Source organism: Triturus cristatus, chromosome 11, assembly GCF_964204655.1.
Source record: "Triturus cristatus chromosome 11, aTriCri1.1, whole genome shotgun sequence".
In the NCBI taxonomy this organism is placed as follows: Eukaryota; Metazoa; Chordata; class Amphibia; order Caudata; family Salamandridae; genus Triturus; species Triturus cristatus.
This window is the reverse complement of record NC_140594.1, coordinates 414,093,945-414,115,698: the sequence shown is the minus strand read 5'-3', so window position 1 is coordinate 414,115,698 and position 21,754 is coordinate 414,093,945. Positions and strand designations below refer to the sequence as shown.

The 21,754-nt window shown below is 45.5% G+C and overlaps 1 protein-coding gene across 3 annotated transcripts in view; it reads left to right on the top strand.

Moving 5' to 3' along the window:
• AEBP1 (AE binding protein 1) overlaps nt 1-21,754 on the top strand; it is a 319,836-nt gene that overhangs the window by 190,963 nt on the left and 107,119 nt on the right. The window contains exon 13 of one of the 3 annotated variants that reach the window (XM_085636123.1): nt 7,232-7,321. The exons of the other annotated variants lie outside the window; for them this stretch is intronic. Within the exon in view, the coding sequence (XP_085492249.1) occupies nt 7,232-7,321 (90 nt within the window). The remainder of the gene's footprint in view (nt 1-7,231; nt 7,322-21,754) is intronic. 3 annotated transcript variants of the gene reach the window in all.

The following is a 21,754-nucleotide window of genomic DNA, read 5'->3' as shown; positions in this document are numbered from 1 at the left end:
GCTAGGGCTAGTGCTTCTTCCCAAAGCAGTACCCGAAGACGTCTATGCGGTAGACGGAAGGCGATTGGTGACGGGGCCCATCGGACAGCACACGGGGGTCCTTCCGATGAGATATGGGAGGAACCATTTGGAACAAATCGATTTTAACATCATCCGAGCGCCCCAATATGGCGTCATATTGGGATTGCCGTGGCTACAGAAACACAACCCCTTTGTGGATTGGCCAACACATCGCATCGAAATGACGTCACCGTATTGCATCCTGCATTGTGGAATAAGAACGGAATCCCTTGACGCAGATGAGAGCGGGAGTCAGACGGTGGCTACAGCGGCAGAAAAAGATGTGGCTCTCCCCCAGGCTTATCACAGTTTTGAGGATGTATTTGATGAGGTGAAGGCGGAAGTGCTACCACCACATAGACAGTTTGACTGCCAGATCGACCTGGTGCCAGGGGCCAGCGTTCCCAGCGGCAGGCTGTATGCCCTGACGGAGCCTGAAAACGTGCATCTCCGGGGGTACCTGGATAAACTCCTCAAGCTAGGATTCATCCGCCCGTCCAAGTCTCCGGCCGCCTCGCCACTCTTCTTCATCCCGAAGGCTAATGGGGAGCTGAGAGCCTGTGTGGACTTTAGGGCATTGAATGCGATAACCATAAAAAATCGGTACCCCTTGCCTCTCATCAGTGTACTTCTGGAACAGGTCAAGAAAGCTCGTATCTACACCAAGTTGGATTTGAAAGGGGCATACCATCTGGTGCGCATGAGGGACGGAGACGAGTGGAAGACCGCCTTTAAGACCAGGTTCGGCCTTTTTGAGTACCTCGTCATGCCGTTCGGTCTGTGCAACGCCCCGGCAGCCTTTCAGTACTTTTTGAATGAGGTATTCAGAGAGGAGTTGGATATCTACGTGGTCGTATATATCGACGACATCCTCATCTATTCGTCCAGTGTGGAGGAGCACGTACACCACGTCAAAGCTGTGCTCCAAAAGCTGAGGGAAAACATGCTGTTTTGTAAACTCAGCAAGTGTGACTTCCACGTCACATCCGTGGAATTCCTCGGAGTGATGCTGAGTCCAGAGGGACAGGAGATGGCAGAACGAAAGATCAAGGCGGTGAAAGAATGGCCGGTGCCCCAAAGCGTGAAGGACGTCCAAAGTTTCATTGGCTTCGCCAACTTTTACAGGCGGTTTATAGATGGATTTTCAGGAGTGGTGGCCCCAATCACACAGCTACTGAGGAAGTCCAAGGAGTTTGTCTGGTCCCCTGAAGCGAACAAAGCCTTTGAGGCCCTGAAAAGCGCCTTTGGTAAGGCGCCGGTGTTGGCTCACCCCGATCCGGATCTCCCCTACGTGGTGGAAGCGGACGCGTCGGATGTGGCGCTGGGGGCTATCTTGTCCCAACGCAACCACGACACAGGGGTGCTTCATCCCGTTGCGTACATGTCCCGCAAACTCAACGACGCCGAACGCAACTACCATATTGCGGAGAAGGAGCTTCTCGCAATCAAGGACGCCTTCACCGAATGGAGGCATTGGTTGATGGGGGCAAGACATGTGGTATCGGTGTACACGGACCATCGGAACCTACAGTTCATGACGGCCACTAGACACCTTTCTCCCAGGCAGCTGCGGTGGATGATCTTCTTTGCGGGGTTCAACTTCCGCATCACATATCGGCCGGGGACGGAAAACCGGAAGGCGGACGCCCTGTCCCGTCAATCTGCAGTTAAGGAACCATTGCCTGCAACCGAGCGTTCCATCATTTCCCCGAGGATGGTATTGGGGGTTATCCAACCGGATACTTTCCTGAGGGGAATAAAGAGAGGGATCAGGTCATTCGCATGGCGGAGGTGGCTCCTCAGTCACAGAGAATGGCAGCTGAAGGACGGGATACCCCTGAAGGGCAGGTGCCTATTGATACCCACGCCTAGGCTAAGGAAACAAGCATTCATCTGGTGCCATGACTCTCCATGCACAGGTCATTTGGGCTTTGAAAAAACGGTGGCTAGCATGGGACGGCATTTCTGGTGGCCAACCATGAGAGTGGATGTCAGGAGGTGGGGACAGGAGTGTCCTACGTGTGCTACCATGAAGGCCGACCATGGCCGAACCCAAGGGCTCTTACATCCACTTCCGACCCCGGATAGACCATGGGATAGCATATCACTGGACTTCGTGGTGGGCCTACCGGTAGACCAGGGGATGACGGCAATACTGGTGGTGGTGGATTACCTGACGAAAATGGGGCACTTCATCCCCTGCAAGAGAGTCCCTACGGCCGGGGAATTGGCGTCACTACTCCTAAAGAATGTGGTACGACTGCATGGATTACCTGGGGTGATCGTGTCGGACCGGGGGTCGCAGTTTACTGCGCAATTCTGGAAGACTTGGTGCACTGCGCTGCATGTTAAGACCGCCCTGTCCACCAGCTACCACCCTCAAACGGACGGCCAAACCGAGCGCCTGAACCAAACGCTCAAACAGTATCTGCGATGTTTTGTGGACCAGGGCAGGGAAGAATGGGTCGACTTGCTATGGGTTGCAGAGATAGCCTATAACAACGCCACTCACAGCTCCACACAGTCATCTCCGTTCTATAGCAACTATGGCCAACATCCCAGGTTCTTGCCATTTCTACATCCGTTCAGAGAGGACAGGATTCCCGCCACAGCGGACAGGGTGGCACACATAAAAGACACGTTGATGCGCTCAAGGGCTGTCCTAATAGAGGCCAAGAGAAGATACAAGGCTGCGGCAGATAGGAAGAGAAGGCCCGGGCCACTGTACCGCACTGGAGACTACGTCTGGATATCCACAAGAAACATGAGGTTTCGAAAGAACAGTGTGTTCCATCCCAAGTACATGGGCCCCTATCGAATTACCAAGTGTATGGGTCCCGTGAACGTGAAGGTGTGCTTGCCCCAGTCATTGCGGATACACCCTGTCTTTCATGTATCATTGCTCAAACCAGCACCCTCCAAGCCGTCTGGGACACCTAGGCCGGTATGCGTGGAGTCGGAGGTGGAGTATGAAGTGTCGGGCATACGGGCGTCCAAATGGCGCAGGGGGAAGCTGTGGTACCTGGTTGCGTGGAAAGGCTATGGCCCGGAGGAGCATTCATGGGAACCGGCTGAAGGGGTTCATGCTCCGCGCTTGGTCTCCTTGTTCCATCGGCGTTTTCCTGCCAGCGCTGGACCCGTGGGGAGCCGCTGAGAGGGAGGATGTACTGTCAAGAATTCCTGTCATACGAGGGGAGGAAAACGGTAACCAGCGAAAACGGACTACATCTCCCAGGATGCTTAGCGGTTGAGAGGTTATGTAAACAGGAGAGCTGTTACATAACTCAAGGGAAACACGCCCTTATGTAAACAGGAGAGCTGTTACACAACTCAAGGGAAACACGCCCTTATGTAAACAGGAGAGCTGTTACATAACTCAAGGGAAACACGCCCTTATGTAAACAGGAGAGCTGTTACATAACTCAAGGGAAACACGCCCTTATGTAAATAGGAGAGCTGTTACATAACTCAAGGAAAACACGCCCTATAAAGGGAGGAACCGGGAGGTACAAGGCTGTCGGATATTGTGTTTACACCGACGTACCTGCTTCGTGAAGAGCAGTGTTCCGGAGTGGTGCTCCAGTAAGGCAAGAACGGAGGTAGGTCGAGTCGTTACTCCCTGGGCCGTGTCTTACCCCATCGTCACCTGTGAAGGACCCGGAAGCTCTACCGGTCAACCCTTGAGCTTCGCTTTTTGACTCGGCTGAGTCCAAGCGCAGTGGCGCTTTTGCTGGTTGGAGTCGTAACTCCCAGCCCGACCAGAGACACAGGGACTGCCAGCTGTAACGCACACCAGGAGGTGTTTGCCGCGTTACAGACTCGGAAGTCCACAGGATCGATCGAGCGGCTGCTCTCGGTTCAGTCTTCTTGCTTTTGAGTGGGGTATCGGTGACGCATCACCAGGAGGTGACTCCGCGTCCCGGTGCAGTCTGAGGAAGAGGTTGAGCGGCTGCTCCCTTCAGGTAGAGACCCCGGCTGGGTGTTTCCCTGACTCCTCGATTCTCCCCAACACTCTTCGTGCCCCTCACAGCCTACCGATTGGCATTGTCGGCCATTTCATTTCTGCCCTCTGTTGGCATACGCCGGGATCGGCGTATATGCAGAGGACGGTTAGGACCATCCGTGCTGTGGGCTGGTAACGTACTTAGCCTGGAGGATTCCAGTGACTATAACTTTTGTTTGTTCTTTGTATTTTATTTGCCTTCATTAAAAGAACTAACCCTTCACAAGTGGTTGCGTCCTCATTGTCGTGTCTGTTAAACGATCCTGAGACGTTCAGGGCGTTACAATACTCCAGCTAGAACTCTGAGATCTACCCATCAGTATCAATTGTCCACCCCGAAATTCAAGAAAGTAGAATTGGCGGCTGGATGTTGTCTGTTATCATTCTTAGAGTATGGAATATAATGCCTTCTCATCTTTGCTCCCAACCCAATCTGGGGCAGTTTAGATACTTGCAAACACAAGGAGATGATGGACGGAGAGCTGAAACTTTCGGCAGTTTGGTCTGGACTATTCCCATGAGGCACAGGGTCAAGCCTGATTTGCATATAGCTGGATCTGAACTGGGGTGGCGAAGTGAGCTAAAGAACGATGATGGATTCAACCCAGATCTGTGACTGGGGGTTAATGTATGAAAAGTTTCAGCTCTCCCTCCATCATCTCTTTGTGTTTGCAGTTTAAGACACTTACCTGTTCGACCTCAAAATTTAATACAGCAGGTTTGTTGTTAGACCATCGTTTGTGTATAGCAGCTTATGTTGGGCACCACAACACCTCTTCTTGAGGTACATCCATTTTTGCACCTTATAATGCACTACATAGACTTAGACATAAGTGACGAAAAGTCTATGCGATGAGCAGATGACATTTGAATGAAGCACATAAAACTTTAAATCTCTCTAGACATCGTGGGGCTTATTTACAAGCCCCTTGTGCCGCCGGTGCGCCACTTTTTCCCATGTTAAAAGTGGCACACCGGCAGCGCAAGGGGCTTGTAAATAAGCCCCTGTGATCCTAAAGATTATCTCTGCATTAAAGCATATGGTGCAAGGTAGGGTGACAAATGTCCTGATTCGTGTTAGGCTCTTACAAGGCAGAATAAATAAAGTATCTTGCAGGTAGCAAACCTGATGGTGTCAGCACATTGGGCCCCAAAGATGTAGCAGCTCTTCAAACATATGTTTGCTCATTGCATTTGAACATGCTGTTACTCAGCAACCATGGTGAGGTACGTGTTCATTGTAGAATGCTTATCAATCTGCATTACTGTCAGCATGACGCCTGAAGAGCTGCTATGTGATGGTGTGCAAAGAGTGACAGCAGATACACTGAATGAAGCACTCTTTCCAGAACGAAGGACCGGTTTAACTAATGATGGCATTTTGAGCAAAGCGCTAGTTCTTGATTGTTAAGTAGACTGACTATAGTACTGCCGGAATATTTATGTAAGTGCTTTTCCTAAAAGCTCAGTAGATTGTGCAGCAGCAGGTACATCAAATGTTTTTGTATGTTTGTGTGTAGTAGAAGGTGTAAAGCGTTATCATAGCTGGGAAGCAACAGAGCGTTGAACAGCGATCAAGAGTCCTAATATATGACTCAAGATCATGTACAAAAAGCAGGTATATGTGTGTTCCTAACATGCCTGAAAGAGTTTTCCTCCAGGAACTGTGCATTTCTTGCTTAGTTGCAAAAGGGTAGAAGTACAGTCACTCCTGATGCTCATGGGTTGTTATTCATGGTCCTGGGTGTATTGATGCAGAAGGCCTGCTTACTCCACTTTTACTGCTTGCATTTCTTCATCTCCAGTCTGATGGTGTTTTGGCTTCTGCCATAGGGCTGCCCCCTGAGGTGGTTTGTTTTCCTACCAACTATGGGAGAGTGTTATTTGTGATGTACTTGTACGTAATGCAGCAGGTCTTGAAGATGATGGGGCCTAGAGGGGGTGCAGTGGTCAAACCTCGTCAAGCTTTCGATGAGATGTACTGCTGCAAGTTTGATGTCTTTCAGTGGGCCATTATGATATTGTGGATATTGAAGGAGTAGGGTGTTACTTCTGTGCTGGGGAGGGGGACCAATGATTATACTGATGCTGTGAATGCGGTATCAGGTAAGGAAGATTTTCCTTTTCTCAAGTGCGAAAGCCAATCCCATGATTTCTTGCTTTTAGTTTTTTCTTGTTATAAGTTATTTGAAAGCCAAGTCTGTGATTTCGTTAATTTGAATATTCCATCAGTTGGTGATTGAAGTCAACGAGATTTATTCAAGATAGCCAGGCTTGGATCTGTGGTTGTATGGTTCTGTTCGCGAAAAGGAGGAATTCAGTCATCACATTTAGGAAACTACTAACCTTCCAAATCTGGATTAGTTTGAGCCAGGTCCTGAGTTGCCGAATATCATGGATTTAGGATCATGTTAGAGTGTAGTATTCATATAAAGTGCTCTTTAGTGAGTTCATTGACTGAGAGAAGGTTAAAGGCTGTTCTCTTTGGAATACATCATTTGGACACTAGAGGTAGGTTGGCTGTTTATTTAATGTTGTTGATCTTGTATTTTGGTAATCTGGTTGGTGAATATCTGGCTGATGGGGATGCATTTGGCAACTGCGCGTGGGATATGGGGTCTTCGGGACGGTTGGTGCAATGCCTGACAGCCTTTACGAATGCTACCCTTCTATTTGTCAATTTGTTGATGGTAGTCTTTGTAGTTTATGGAAGCTTTAGTTTTGGTAATGAGGGAGCTGCATATTGCATTGAGTGATTGGTTTGCATTAGGTCTTTGAGGGCATTGGTTTGTCCTCATTTCTCCTCTTATCTGCATATGGTGGACTTGTTTTCTGAGAGTGTTTGGGTGCTCCATGGTGCTGAGGTCCTAGAGGATCTTGTTTTCAATGCTGTGTAGAGTTCTACATGGTTTTTAAGGGTGGAGTTGTATATATCAAGCAGTGTGTTGACATCGATTGTGTACTGTGGACTTTTTTTGGAAGGCACCCACGCGGGAGCCTTTGGAGAGGAATCCTTCTTTGTTTTTTCCCCATTTTTTTGGGCAATCACTGGGCCCTCTTTAACAAGTGAACCAAATGCAGGGCTCATAATTCAGTTTCCCCACCTATTCCTACCCATCATATGCAGCCACTGGGTCATTTTTTCCATTTACACTATTCCATACACAGAAAAAACAAAGAAAATCCCAAGCAATAAAGAAGAGGATGTGGAAACGGATGAAGACAAGTGGTGGAAGGAGAAGACCAAGGACTACAAAGGTTAGCTGTGACAGATTGTTCCTTCTTAGGTAGATGGAGTTTCAGTTTCAGTTCCTGAATACGTTCTATCTATCTAAAGGTAGTTTATAGAGTTGTCAGAACCCCGTTCAGAAGACCACAGGGTGAGTAGGAGCTACTGACCATGGGGTTTGAGGCCTTTTACTCCTGATGGATTCTGAGCAACTGGACCACGTACCACTTCAGCACTTGACTTACAGTGGTGGCACGTGTCGAGCAGTCCAAACATTCTTGTGGGAGGGGAAGTAGATACAGGGGGGTGAACACAGGTTCACATCTCAAATTATGTTCAATAACAGTAGTACATGATTGTCCAGTCAGATATTTTCTTTTATGACAAAAGAAGATTTATATACTATCCCTAAGTAAAATACGGATACACAAACAATACACAGAGCCCCCCCTGAGGTCAGGTCTCTAGTGAATAATGGTGGTCCCCTGAGTCCCACTTTCCTCTCACTAGCAGTAGTATTTATTCACCATTCACTGTTGGTGACATACAGCTTAGGCCCCATTAGCAGTCCGAGTTTAGGAGTCCCACTCCAGCTCTGTGTTAGGAAAGTCAAAAGTGTTCCAGTACGAAAGTTTGCCCAATGCCTTATGGCCCTTCGCTCAGTCTTACCTGCACCAGCAGGGCTTGTCTAACCAGAGTCTCCGAGAGTGTCTCTCTCGTGGGTGCGGCGATTGCCTTGGGTGAGTATCACACACGCAGCTCTGCTGGGGCCGCAGCTGGGTGTACTCACAACTCCTCCGATGCAACTGTAAGTTTCCTTGCATCTTCAACACAGGCTGTGGAGGAAGGGCAGGGGGAATTTAAAGGCCTCTGGTCTTGTTCCACAGTCTGGGCTCTGGCTCATGGGTCTCCAAGGCAGCCACCAGGCTACGATCCTTGTCTTCCAACAGTGGCCCCCTCTACCATATAAGGTCACCACACTTGCTCCTCACTCAGGCAACAGTCCAATTGACACAGCACCATGTTCCACTTCACGGTGGCACCCCTCTTGCATACGGGGTCACTGACTTACACACTGCACATGGCCTGCGCTCCGATTTGCCACGGCCCCCTCTAGTATATGGTTCACCATCATCGCTCCAGCTGACAGTGGTCTGACGATCCCTTGCGGGGTGTCCAGCTCAAGTCCAGGACGAAGTCCCACACTCTCACTATTCAGGTATGGGGTTCCAACTAAAGCCTAGTGGGATTCTTGGCTCATAGGCTCTCAGGCTTAGGCTCTGTAGCACCTACGCATATGCTAGGGACACTTAGGTACATCTAGTCAGGCATCTTAGGAGTACGCACTTTATTTTATAAATGCATTTCATATTCATGTATGTGTTCATGACTATTGAAAAATGGTAGAACAATACTATTCCTTTTTATTCACTGTACTGCTGGTTCTATATCTCTGCTACTGCGTTACAGCTGCAACAGCGCACTTATTTTACATGAGAAGAACAACGGTACAAGAAATTCTTATTGTAAAAACACTCGACAGTTTCTTCTATGTATCTCTCTGAGCAAAACAAGCATGCACGAGTGACTGGGTGAAAAGTAGTATATTGTTTCCACGAGTCTGAGGTTACTGTGTTCTAAGGTTGCCAAAAACGAATCTCTCTGATAACAGAAGATTCTAGTGGCACTGTGAGCTAGCTAATGCAAACCATAGGCTATAATATGCGGAGGGGGTGTACGGAGTCAGTCTGCCACCAGACCCACAGTATATGTTATCCGTAAACAGCGTAGGTCCTGCATGACAGGGTACTATTGGGACCACACTACATGGCACCCAGCGTGGTATATTGATGGCGCACTTACTCAACAAGAGAATCTGAGTAGCTCAGTCGTACTTAATCTCAAAGACCCTACTTACAAAACACCAGAAATGTCTGGAATAAGTGGGAAAAAACTACACCACAGCTGAGTAGGTGAGATATCCTATGTATTGGCTGTTGGCTAATCAAGCTTGAAAGGAAAACTTCCCAAAATTGTGCATAAAGCCTTTTTTCACCCTTTCCTTGGGCAATAATTCCGTGTCTCAAACACAATGGCGGACGAGGAAGGAGTTTTAAACCAAGGACCTAATCAGACTGGTGAAGTCGATGCGGATGCAATAGAAATTGCACCCAAAGTAAGACAAACTTTAACAGTTAAACTACTCAAACATGGGTTACAACCCAGAGGAGGTGCAGTAATCTTTGTGATAGAGGCACACGAAGATTTCAAAACAGAGGTATTCTACTCATGGGTTATATTCCCAGCAGCCGATGCTGTAACAAAAACTTTTCATTATTACATACATGATGACATTCCAGCGGTCTACACTCCTTTTGAGGAGACTGAGATTCCGCTTACTTTCCAGGAACATATTTTCTGGTTTAATGGCACCCTACCCCACATAAAAACAAGAGCAAGGCTTGGGCCTTTAGGGATTCCAGGAGCAACATGGCCGATATTAGCGACCTATGCACCACATCCAGACATTGACACAATGGCACAGGATGAGCTACTTGTTCCACGTTTACAAAGGCTATTGAGAAAAAAAAATCTATTGCCCAAAGGGTAGAGAGGATTGTAGGTCAGAGTAACTCCTCCCAATATAAACAGTTACACAAATAGTTTTACTCCAACTGACCATCCGATGGTCAATATTGTTACACGTAGATGGAACGATATGAAGGAAAAGGGAACTTTTAACTTCACCACTAGGTGAGCAAGGAAGCAATTCCTTTTGGTTTAGGTACCCTCACACACCCTAGTGGTGTCATGCTTCATCCTCGGGTCACCCCGACGCCTAAAAGTCGGGGTGGGCTCAACCACAATGTTGGGAGCTCTTTGAAGAAATTACAGACCAGGGAGACTATAAGATAAAAAACCTCAGGCAGATCCCCAGTATCCCTTTATTCTTGGGTCTGTCTGGGTTAATTAAAATTACTAAAAAAAGGGGTCTATATAGGAGTATTATGGTCCTAGGACCCTAATGCCAACATGTTTCAGTCCTAATATGGTCGTGGAGGTCCAGGACTTTCTTCAGGGCAAAAGAGGCCACCCTGGGATACAGAAGAGGGAAGTCCCTATCCTGTTTTCTTTGAAGCAAGGGCAGAGTAGCTGCTCCTTGTATGAGCGACTGATTAATTAATCTGTCATGCGTCGTATTTCCATCTGTAAAAAAGAACACAGAAAACAAACATCCAGCTTATACTGATTGGTTTTCATAATGGTAATTCCAAAGTGATGTGTCTCAAAATCGTACTTGGAATGAAAAGCCACATCTATACGTGCCAGGTGGTCATAAGGCATAGTTGTGTGCAGCTATATCCACATATGTGCCACTCAAAAATTGTATCTGTACACAATTAATTGGCGTGACAGATATATTGTGCGGTGGCGAATTTGGTCGCATTCTAAGTGAAACCACATGCCAGTTAGTGTATACTATCAATGAAAATAAACTCTCCTAGAGTCCTCTCTCACACATCATTCTCACCGTATCTGTGATTGAACACAGCAATTAAAAACATGCGTGACGATTTAAAACACCTATGGGTAATTGTGAAATTCACTCTCACTCATGCATACTTTCTTACCCGGACTTCGGATGATTTTCGTTTCTCAGGGAATGGTAGGGCTAATGGAGTAGCTCTATAGTCACACCCTAACATAGACCCCAAAGTGTCAATAAAAGGGGAAGGAAATGTTAAGAAAACCGAATTAGAGCATAGGAGTAGGAATATATGTATACCAGCTTCCTTCTCCAAAGAGGGCCCGTGTCCTGGGCTCTTAAACCTAGCCCCCCGAACTTACTTCGTCAAGAGACCTGCTCCGCCTGTCCACCTACTTGGTCCCGATCCCCGGCGTTTTGCGCCATGTTTCGTAGATCGGTAAGTTTATACTTCTGCATTTGTTAAAGGATGAACTGGATTGGTCACAAAAAACATGTGACCAATGACGTGGGCAAGTAGAGTAAGGAACGGGATAGGTCAACCAAACCATGTGACCCATGACGTGGGCAGATAGACTCGCGAGTGCAAAAACTTTGAAAAAGTATAGTTACTTCACCCACGAGACAGAAAATGCAATGTACCCAATGTATTTAATCATAAGTTCACCCGATTATTTAAAGATTTAGTGTAGCGGAGATGTATGTTGTGTCCTTATACGGACCTCATACCCTTCCGTTTTAGTGTAGTTGCTGAAGGATAGGTTTCTCTGAGACACATGATCGTAAACGTGTGCACATGGTCCTATCAGGCTCGTGGGAGATCGTAGTCACCACTCCCATAGACTCCTGGGAAGTGTAGTCTTCTAATGTTAGGATCGCGATGTCAATGCTGACTATGCGATAGTTACATGACCACCGCTTGTCATTCCTTCCTGATTCCATCTTTTATTAAAAAGATGTATAAGTATTAAGAGTAACATCTACAGTAGAATCACGAGATGTCACTTCGGCAAGATGTGGACGGTGGAACAATTACCTATGGGTATATCATGTATAGGAGAGCATCCCATGAGAAAGCGCACCCCTAACGGATTGTGGTATATATGTATATATGGACGATCTGATAGTCGATGTTAATTGGAGTCAGTAGTAGCAAGGAAGTTGAATTACTCCAACCCAAGAGAAACGGGTTTAACAACTTGAGCAAGAAAGAACGCGTGGCCTTGACTACCCTACAATCCAGGACGGATATAGTCATAAAACCAGCGGACAAAGGTGGAGCAACCGTGATTCAAAGTACCAATGCATACAGAACGGCATGTATGAATTTATTGGCAGATACCAGATATTACAGAAAGATCAATAGGGATTCAACACAATGGATAAAAACTACTATCATGACATTAACAGCAGATGCCTTAACCAAAGAGTGAATCACTAAAAAGGAATGCGAATTTTTGAATCAGGAAGATCCTAGAACTCCACTTTTCTACACAATCCCAAAAATACACAAAGGGAAGACTCCTCTGGGTAGACCCATTGTCTCAGGGATTGGTTCTATTTTGGAACCATTATCAAAGTATACAGACTGGTTCCTACGCCCCTTGGTGAAGAAGATAAAATCGTATGTCCAAGACACCAAACACCTTTTTAATCTTCTAACACAAGTAGAATACAATCCAGCAGATCATTTTCTGGTATGTTTGGACGTGGAAGCCCTGTACACAAACATTCCTCAGACAGAAAGTATCAGAGTGGTCCATGAAATCCTGAGACAAGAGGACTGGCTGTGGGCAGCACCGATTGAGTGGGTTATTACCCTTATACATCTGGCCCTTACGGAAATCTTTTTCACCTTTGAAGATCAATTATATCTACAAGTACATGGTACATCTATGGGGAGCACATTCGCCCCAAGTCTGGCCTGCCTGTACGTCAGTTATTTCGAAGATCAATACATATGGACTCATAATCCGTTAAGTAGAAATATCTGTAAATGGTACAGGTATATTGATGATGTCCTGATGATCTGGAGAGGTGACCTAGCGAGTCTTGAAAGTTTTAAAACATGGATTAACTCTCTGAACCCGCACCTTCATTTCACTATGAATATGCATAAGGAGAGCATTTCGTTTTTGGATGTTACATTCACAGCCAAAGAAGGTACTCTTGAAAGCTCCCTGTATACTAAACCTACGGATAGGAACAGCTTATTAAGATTCGACAGTGCCCACCCGCGTTCCTTAAGAGAAAATCTCCCAGTAGGTCAATTCTTGAGGATACGCAGAAACTGCTCCAACATCCAGACATATAAAAAAGAGGCAGCTGTCCTGACTAACAAACTCCAACAAAAGATGTATCCTAATAAGATCATAGAAAGAGCAAATAAAAGAGCTTGTAATACACCACGAGAAGCTCTTTTAGAAACCCATATAAAAGAGTAACCGGATCAACTTATATGTGTAACCACGTATAACTCCTCATCTAACGACCTGAAAAAAATAATAAACAAGAAATGGTCAATATTGACATCTAACAGACTATCATTTGAGAAACCTATGTTCTCATTTAGAATAAATTCTAATTTGAGGAATGCCCTGGTACATACCAACACATTTACATCTAGACCAACAAATCAGGGGACGTTATGGGGAATACCACCTGTTGTGGGACATTACCCTTGTGGATCATGTGTAGCCTGCCCTTTTACAGAACACACCAAAACATTGGAGCTAGGCTTACATTTTCCTTGGGAGCAGAGGTCACATACTAACTGTAACTCTGAATCCGTGATTTACACGATCAAATGCCCGTGTGAATTGATGTACATAGGGATGACTAGTCGCAAGGTCAAAGTTCGCATCAGCGAACATAGAAGCACCATACGCAGAGCAATTACAGCGACTAGATTAACAGCCCATTATCATGAAAAAAAACATAAAGATACAGAGTTAAAATGGACAGTACTGGAAAAGGTCAAATACACGGGCAACCAACAGCAAAAACTCAGAGAGCGAGAACAACGATGGGTATATCGCTTGAAGACCCATGAGAAGGGTCTCAACGATTGCATACCCTGGAACCAACTGAATAGGTAGATTAATTATCTCCCTTTGTCTCCATGACTACTGTCTGTGCACTCTGTAGTGACCAATGACCGTTTGGTATACCACTACGCATTCCTAACCTCCAATTGAGGCTTGACTTTACATACTATCTTTATTAACAACTCCATTGATTATTAAGAGGTGGTCGCTATATATTGGTTAACTTAATCGCGAATTAGCCCCCCCAATACAGAACATTATGGGAGTTTTGTGTATCATTACTCTTAGGACCCCATTATACAACATTGAACATCACGGTTGTCAGGATATCACCAGTCTACTGACTCCAATTTACATCGACTATCAGATGGTCCATATATACATATATACCACAATCCGTTAGGGGTTCGCGTTCTCATGGGATGCTCTCTTATACGTGATATACCCATAGGTAATTGTTCCACCGTCCACATCTTGCCGAAGTGACATCTCGTGATTCTACTATAGATGTTACTCTTAATACTTATACATCTTTTTAATAAAAGATGGAATCAGGAAGGAATGACAAGCGGTGGTCATGTAACTATCGCATAGTCAGCATTGACATCGCGATCCTAACATTAGAAGACTACACTTCCCAGGAGTCTATGGGAGTGGTGACTACGATCTCCCACGAGCCTGATAGGACCATGTGCACACGTTTACGATCACGTGTCTCAGAGAAACCTATCCTTCAGCAACTACATTAAAACGGAAGGGTATGAGCTCCGTATAAGGACACAACATACATCTCCGCTACACTAAATCTTTAAATAATCGGGTGAACTTATGATTAAATACATTGGGTACATTGCATTTTCTGTCTCGTGGGTGAAGTAACTATACTTTTTCAAAGTTTTTTCACTCGCGAGTCTATCTGCCCACGTCATGGGTCACATGGTTTGGTTGACCTATCCCGTTCCTTACTCTACTTGCCCACGTCATTGGTCACATGTTTTTTGTGACCAATCCAGTTCATCCTTTAACAAATGCGGAAGTATAAACTTACCGATCTACGAAACATGGCGCAAAACGCCGGGGATCGGGACCAAGTAGGTGGACAGGCGGAGCAGGACTCTTGACGAAGTAAGTTCAGGGGGCTAGGATTAAGAGCCCAGGACACGGGCCCTCTTTGGAGAAGGAAGCTGGTATACATATATTCCTACTCCTATGCTCTAATTCGGTTTTCTTAACATTTCCTTCCCCTTTTATTGACACTTTGGGGTCTATGTTAGGGTGTGACTATAGAGCTACTCCATTAGCCCTACCATCCCCTGAGAAACGAAAATCATCCGAAGTCCGGGTAAGAAAGTATGAATGAGTGAGTGAATTTCACAATTACCCATAGGTGTTTTAAATCATTACGCATGTTTTCAATTGCTGTGTTCAATCACAGATACGGTGAGAATGATGTGTGAGAGAGGACTCTAGGAGAGTTTATTTTCATTGATAGTATACACTAACTGGCATGTGGTTTCAGTTAGAATGCGAGCAAATTCGCCACCGCACAATATATCTGTCACGCCAATTAATTGTGTACAGATACAATTTTTGAGTGGCACATATGTGGATATAGCTGCACACAACTATGCCTTATGACCACCTGGCACGTATAGATGTGGCTTTTCATTCCAAGCACGATTTTGAGACACATCACTTTGGAATTACCATTATGAAAACCAATCAGTATAAGCTGGATGTTTGTTTTCTGTGTTCTTCTTTACAGATGGAAATACGAAGCATGACAGATTAATTAATCAGTCGCTCATACAAGGAGCAGCTACTCTGCCCTTGCTTCAAAGAAAACAGGATAGGGACTTCCCTCTTCTGTATCCCAGGGTGGCCTCTTTTGCCCTGAAGAAAGTCCTGGACCTTCACGGCCATATTAGGACTGAAACATGTTGGCATTAGGGTCCTAGGACCATAATACTCCTATATACACCCCTATTTTTAGGGTCCTAGGACCATAATACTCCTATATAGACCCCTATTTTTAGTAATTTTAATTAACCCAGACAGACCCAAGAATAAAGGGATACTGGGGATCTGCCTGAGGTTTTTTATCTTATAGCCTCCCTGGTCTGTAATTTCTTCAAAGAGCTCCCAACATTGTGGTTGAGCCCACCCCGACTTTTAGGCGTCGGGGTGACCCGATGATGAAGCATGACACCACTAGGGTGTGTGAGGGTACCTAAACCAAAAGGAATTGCTTCCTTGCTCACCTAGTGGTGAAGTTAAAAGTTCCCTTTTCCTTCATATCGTTCCATCTACGTGTAACAATATTGACCATCGGATGGTCAGTTGGAGTAAAATTATTTGTGTAACTGAACTACTTGTTCAACACAAAGAGTTGATAAAACTCCTCAGAAACATGATAGATTTTGTCTTAAGGACACTCGCGGTCCAACCAACAGTAATTACACCTACTGCAGCTCCAACACTGGGCTCAGGTACTAAAATTACTCCATAAACATTACACGCGGTAATGGGCAAAGTGCCCACAAAACGTGAACAAATTCCTTTCTGGGTAGCTCAGAAAGTAACCCAGTTAGATGCAGTATTCCCAAATACAACACCATTTGAAAAACACAGAATGTTAACAATCTGCTTGCCCATGGGGATTACACCACAGTTAAAAGATTGCACCTCATGGGGTACAGTCTTTGCTGCCATATATACCAGAACACATGGTATTCCTTCATTAGCAGTAGTACCAGATGTATTAAGACAAATACAAAACGACTATGGAGCAGAACCTGCCCTGAACTTAGGGATGAAGTTGTTAAACAACTACGATCAGGTATCAGCCATAATACTAGCTAACATTAAAGGGGAAGTAGCATCGTTGGCAATCCGCCAATGCCTACAGGAGTTCTCTCCATTAGAACAGGAGAATGACCAACCTAAAATAATTGAAACTGCGTATGCAGAGTTAGGCAGGGATAGTTTGGTGGGAAAAGCTTTGAAACCTCAACTACAGGGCAGTCCTGAAAAGGACACTTTTAAACAGACACTTACTTCTTCTAAAAAGAAGTGGGATAAAAAAGAAAATTCTAAAGACAAGAGATCTCAGTCCCGAGGTAGGTCTCCTCAACAGGAGCACTCTGAAAAGAGGTACAACCTTAGGAATAGGGACAATATTAGAAAACCCGAGGGGTATCAGGATACTGATACACGTTCCTCTCGTTCCCTTCAGGGCTCGAAGAAAGGCTCCGAAATGGAAGGACGGTCAGAACACAGAGAGGAGCGCACACAGTCCAGGGACAAGCAGCGCGCTCAAGACTTTACTTCTTAAAAAGAAGATAAGCAAAATCCAAAACCTCAATTTAAGAAAAAGAAAGTTGCTGGTCTGAAAATCAGACATGCCCAGAATTCTGAGGACACAACTTCTGGACGGGGAATGGGCTCTGATGATGCTAGACAGCGCAGCAGAAGTAACATTAGCTCGCCTGAACCTGAAGGAATTTCTGGTGACAGCGGAGTTGAATGATTACATCACGGTGGAAACACCAGATACCAGGGTGAGCGTCCCACATAAGTTATACGAAGTAACACTCCGGCTGGAGGGGGGCAAATCCAGGAAAGTAAAAGCTCTTTTTTGGAAGAACTTATCATCTGGTTATGACATCCTGTTAGCAGTACAAGATTGGCGCCTGCCTTCGTTATGGAGTGCCCCAGGGGAGAAAGTATAATTTTTCTTGCATTTTCCAACTGTGTTCCCGTTCACCTTAAACATGCATATGCACAGGAGTGGGCAGTAGCCCAAGCTCCAGCGTTGTACAAAAATCACGTAGGGTGGGATGAGAAATCAACCTCCACGTGATCCCGTTAAAAGATTCACCTAATGCTCAGAGGCAATATCCAATAAAGCAAGAAGCTAAAAAACAGGTCAGGGAGATCTTAGATCAACTTGAATACCAGGGAGTCATTGAAAAATGTACCTCACCAATGAACAATCCTTTGTTTCCTGTTTCTAAACCAGACAATGCATATCGTCTAGTATTAGATTACAGACATTTAAACTCCTGCACAAAGACATTTGCTGTCCAAAATGCACATAGTGCCGCACTAATGAATAACATTGTGCGCAAAAAATACAAAACCACACTTAAAATCTCAAATGGATTTTTCTGCAGAAATATAGCGCCTGAAAGCAGGTATGTAACTGCATTCAGTGCGTTAGGGCCACAACGACAATTCTGTCGTCTAGCACAAGGGTATAAAAACAGCACAGGTGTATTTTCAGCAAGAGTAACAGAGTTTCGTTTTTTTTAATATTGTTTTATTCTGTGAACCAACAGTACCAGCAATTGGTTCCAATACAGAAAAACTCATCTGAGCATGAACATACATAGTACAGAGAAGCATGCATATATGGTAATATCCTTAGAGGCATTTAAGCATGGCAAAGAACATCAGCCTGGGACCATATTGTACTCCCGTATCTGTTTCCCAATATGAGAGTATATAGAAAAAACTTAAATAATATACATTTGTTACATGTTATAGCAATAACCAGAGTATGATTACCCCTTGAAGTTTGTCCTAGAATGGTCCCCCTATTGAGGCAGCGAATCTGACTGCTGACTAACCCTGGGCGGACAACTACGCTACGCTCGCGAAGTTTGCGTAGTTTGTGCTACTTTGCTCTATGCGAATTGCACGTAGCACAGTGCAAAATCGCAGAGCGTACTTGGCATTTTTTGCTCACTCGCGGTCCTCAACGTCAAGTTGGCGACCGCGAGCGAGCAAAATGACATGCTCGTTCGTGAACAGCAACATCAAGTTGCTGATCGCGTGCGTGGAAAAAAAACCTCCCGGCGAGATTCTCAACGTGGAGAGGTCAAGTTTCTCATTGCGAGTGGTCGCGTATGCTCACGACCGCTCACGATGAGAAACTACCAGTCCGCGTTGAGAAAGCTGCCGCTCGAGTAAAAATCTACTTGAGCAGCAGAAAACGACCGCTTGCACTGTGCAAGATGCTGTTTGCAATGATTGCACGGTGCGGACAAGCACTGTGCAATCATCGCGAACAGCGTACTACGCAGTTCGCGTAGCGCTACGCGTATCTCGCGTACTGCGATGTACACTTCGCGTAGCTACACGTTGCGCTACTACGCAAACTACACCCAGGGTTAGCAGTAGCAGGCGCGAGTGGGTGTTCAATGAGGTACTTGGTGCGGGGGGCCTATAGGTCCAGAGGCCTAGAAGGTACAGGTATTAATTCAGAGTAAGTATGTAGTTGTTCCTGCCACAGGTTCATGTTGCCCAACCAATCCTTAAATTGCGGCGCTCTGCCCCTGCCCCACCCCCAAGCCACCCTCCGTCTGGCCAGTAGTATACTAAAGGTGGCAAATTTACACTGTGCCGCTGGAAGTGCCTCTGCGTATCCCAGTAACGCCAGCAGCGGGGACTTCGGTATTTCTAGGATGGTCATGAGCTCCAGTGCCACAAATACCTGTTGCCAATATGAATGCACTGCGCTACAATCCCATGCCAGATGGAAAAAATCAGCATTGTCTGTCCTGCATCTATCGCAGCGGGCGTTGTCCCGTAGCCCATATCGGTGTAACCGAGCAGAAGTGTAGTATAAATGGTGTAAACATTTGTAATGCGTGATGCACAGCCTGCTGTTCGAGAAGACAAGTTCAGTCTGTTTGCAGTTCCACTGCTGGTCTGTAATGTCATGCCCCAATTCAATGCTCCATTTGGCGCGCGCTGGGCTAGTACGGTATTCCATTTCAGTGTTTAGGCTATGGCTATGGGACAGAGTAGATACAAGATGCGAAGCATCAGCAGTGAGTAACATGTGGTGCAGTGGGGCAACAGTAGGAGGCTCCATGGGGTACGATAGCGTGTGTTCCCTTAGTCCCTGCCTCAATCGCACATACAGAAAAATGTCCATAGGGGAAGGCTGGGTTTGCCTGAAACAGTTGTGACATGTCCCTGAATTTACCATTTAAATAGAGGTCCCCCCAACAAGTGAGTTTAAATTTAGATTTGATCTTGGCAAATATTCCTTCTTGAAGTAACAGCATTTTTGGACGATATGTGAGTGGGAGCAACGGTGAGTAGAGCATCAGTGCCTTAAGTAAATGAGAGAGGCGTCGCCAGGCTTTAACAGTGCAATCAACTGAGGATGGCCCCTCTGGCCGATTCTCGGGAATAGTCAGGATGACCTCGTCCAGCGGGATGGGATGTGCCAGCCAATGCTCCATAGCAACTTGTGGAGTATATCTGGGGGGATGAACCCAATAGTGTTCAAAGTGTGCCTGGGCGCACAAATAATACAATTCAAAATTGGGCACATCAAACCCACCCTGGTAATACGGGCGAGTGAGTATGTCCCATTGCAGACATGGTTGCTTGCTGCCCCAGACCAGTCGTATGAGCTCCGACCTGAGCATATTAAAAAATGACCTTCCAGGATACATCGGTATGTTTAGATAGAAATATAAACATTTGGGAAGGATGATCATTTTTATAAGTGATATACGTCCCGCTATGGTGAGGGCTATCCATCTGCTGATACAACTCATTATATTGTCAAGCGCGCAGCCGTAGTTACGACTCAGTAATTCCTCACGATCATTGGTGACATGCACCCCCAAATATTTTACCCCCTCTGTGCACCACTCTATAGAGTAATCAGTAGAGAATGACACTGCTGCTGAGGTAAGTGGGAACATCTAGGACTTAGCCCAGTTAATATTTATTCCCGAAAGTCCGCCAAATCTCACAAATTCCCGCAGAAGCGAATTAAGATTTTGAAGCGGATCTTTTACATAGAGGGAGACATCATCCGCATATAGAGAAATCAATATGGGACGTAAAGAGTAACAGAGTTACTTCAAAATTTTGATGAAGAAGCGTTGTCCTATGTGGATGATATTTATTCGACTGACGACGACTTGTTGAGGCACTTGACCAGGGTAAGCACCATTATTATGGGATTTGCCGCAGAAGGGTACAAGTTCAACTTTAAAAAGTCAAAAATAGCCCACCTCAGTGTCCTATTTTTGGGATATGAGTTGTCAAGTGAAGGCAAAAGTCTGACAGCTAACTTTTTAGAAAAGTGTGCGCTGCTTCAGCCTCCAAAATCATTGAAAAGTTTACAATCAATACTAGGATTCCTAAATTTCGGCAGGACATACATTTTAGATTACGCACAAAGGGTAAAACCTTTCTATGTCTTTATAAAACCTGACTTTTCAGCCAAAGATTGGACACAAGAACATACTAATATTCTTCGTTTACTCCAGGAAGACATGATTGCTTCCAAACACTTACAGACACGCGTAAACGTACGCCACTTAGTGATCCAAGTAATAGCGGGTCAATGCGGGTACACTAATTGGACCATTAATGAGGGAGAAACTGTACCAATCACTTACAAATCACACCTGTACACAAATGCAGAAATGCATTTCACTTCAACAGTAAAAATCCTGACAGCCGTTCAGACTGCTGTAGCAAGAGAAAGAGCACTGCCTCAGGGGAAACGCATCATTGTCGTGACTCCAGTACCAGCTTTAGAAGCTGTTACAAAGGCCAGCGTCCCAAATGCGTTACATCCTAGGTGGAAACAATGGGCGAATTCTCCTGCTGCAACAGATGTTGAATACAGATTTGATCCCAGTTTAAAAACTCAGGCCTTCCTGCAATATGAACAAGAATATCCTCTACCTAATGAAATCTTCCCTCTTGAACAGTATGAATATATTATCTACACTGACGGATCTGCGCAACCGGCTATAGGAAGTAAGCAGCAATATTTTTCACACTTTAAAGTATACTAGAGAGCCTGACTCTCCTTCTTCCAGTGTGTGTCCCACCCAGCTCACAGGAATGCAGCAATCCAAAAAACTGGGGATATGTCTCTACCTCCT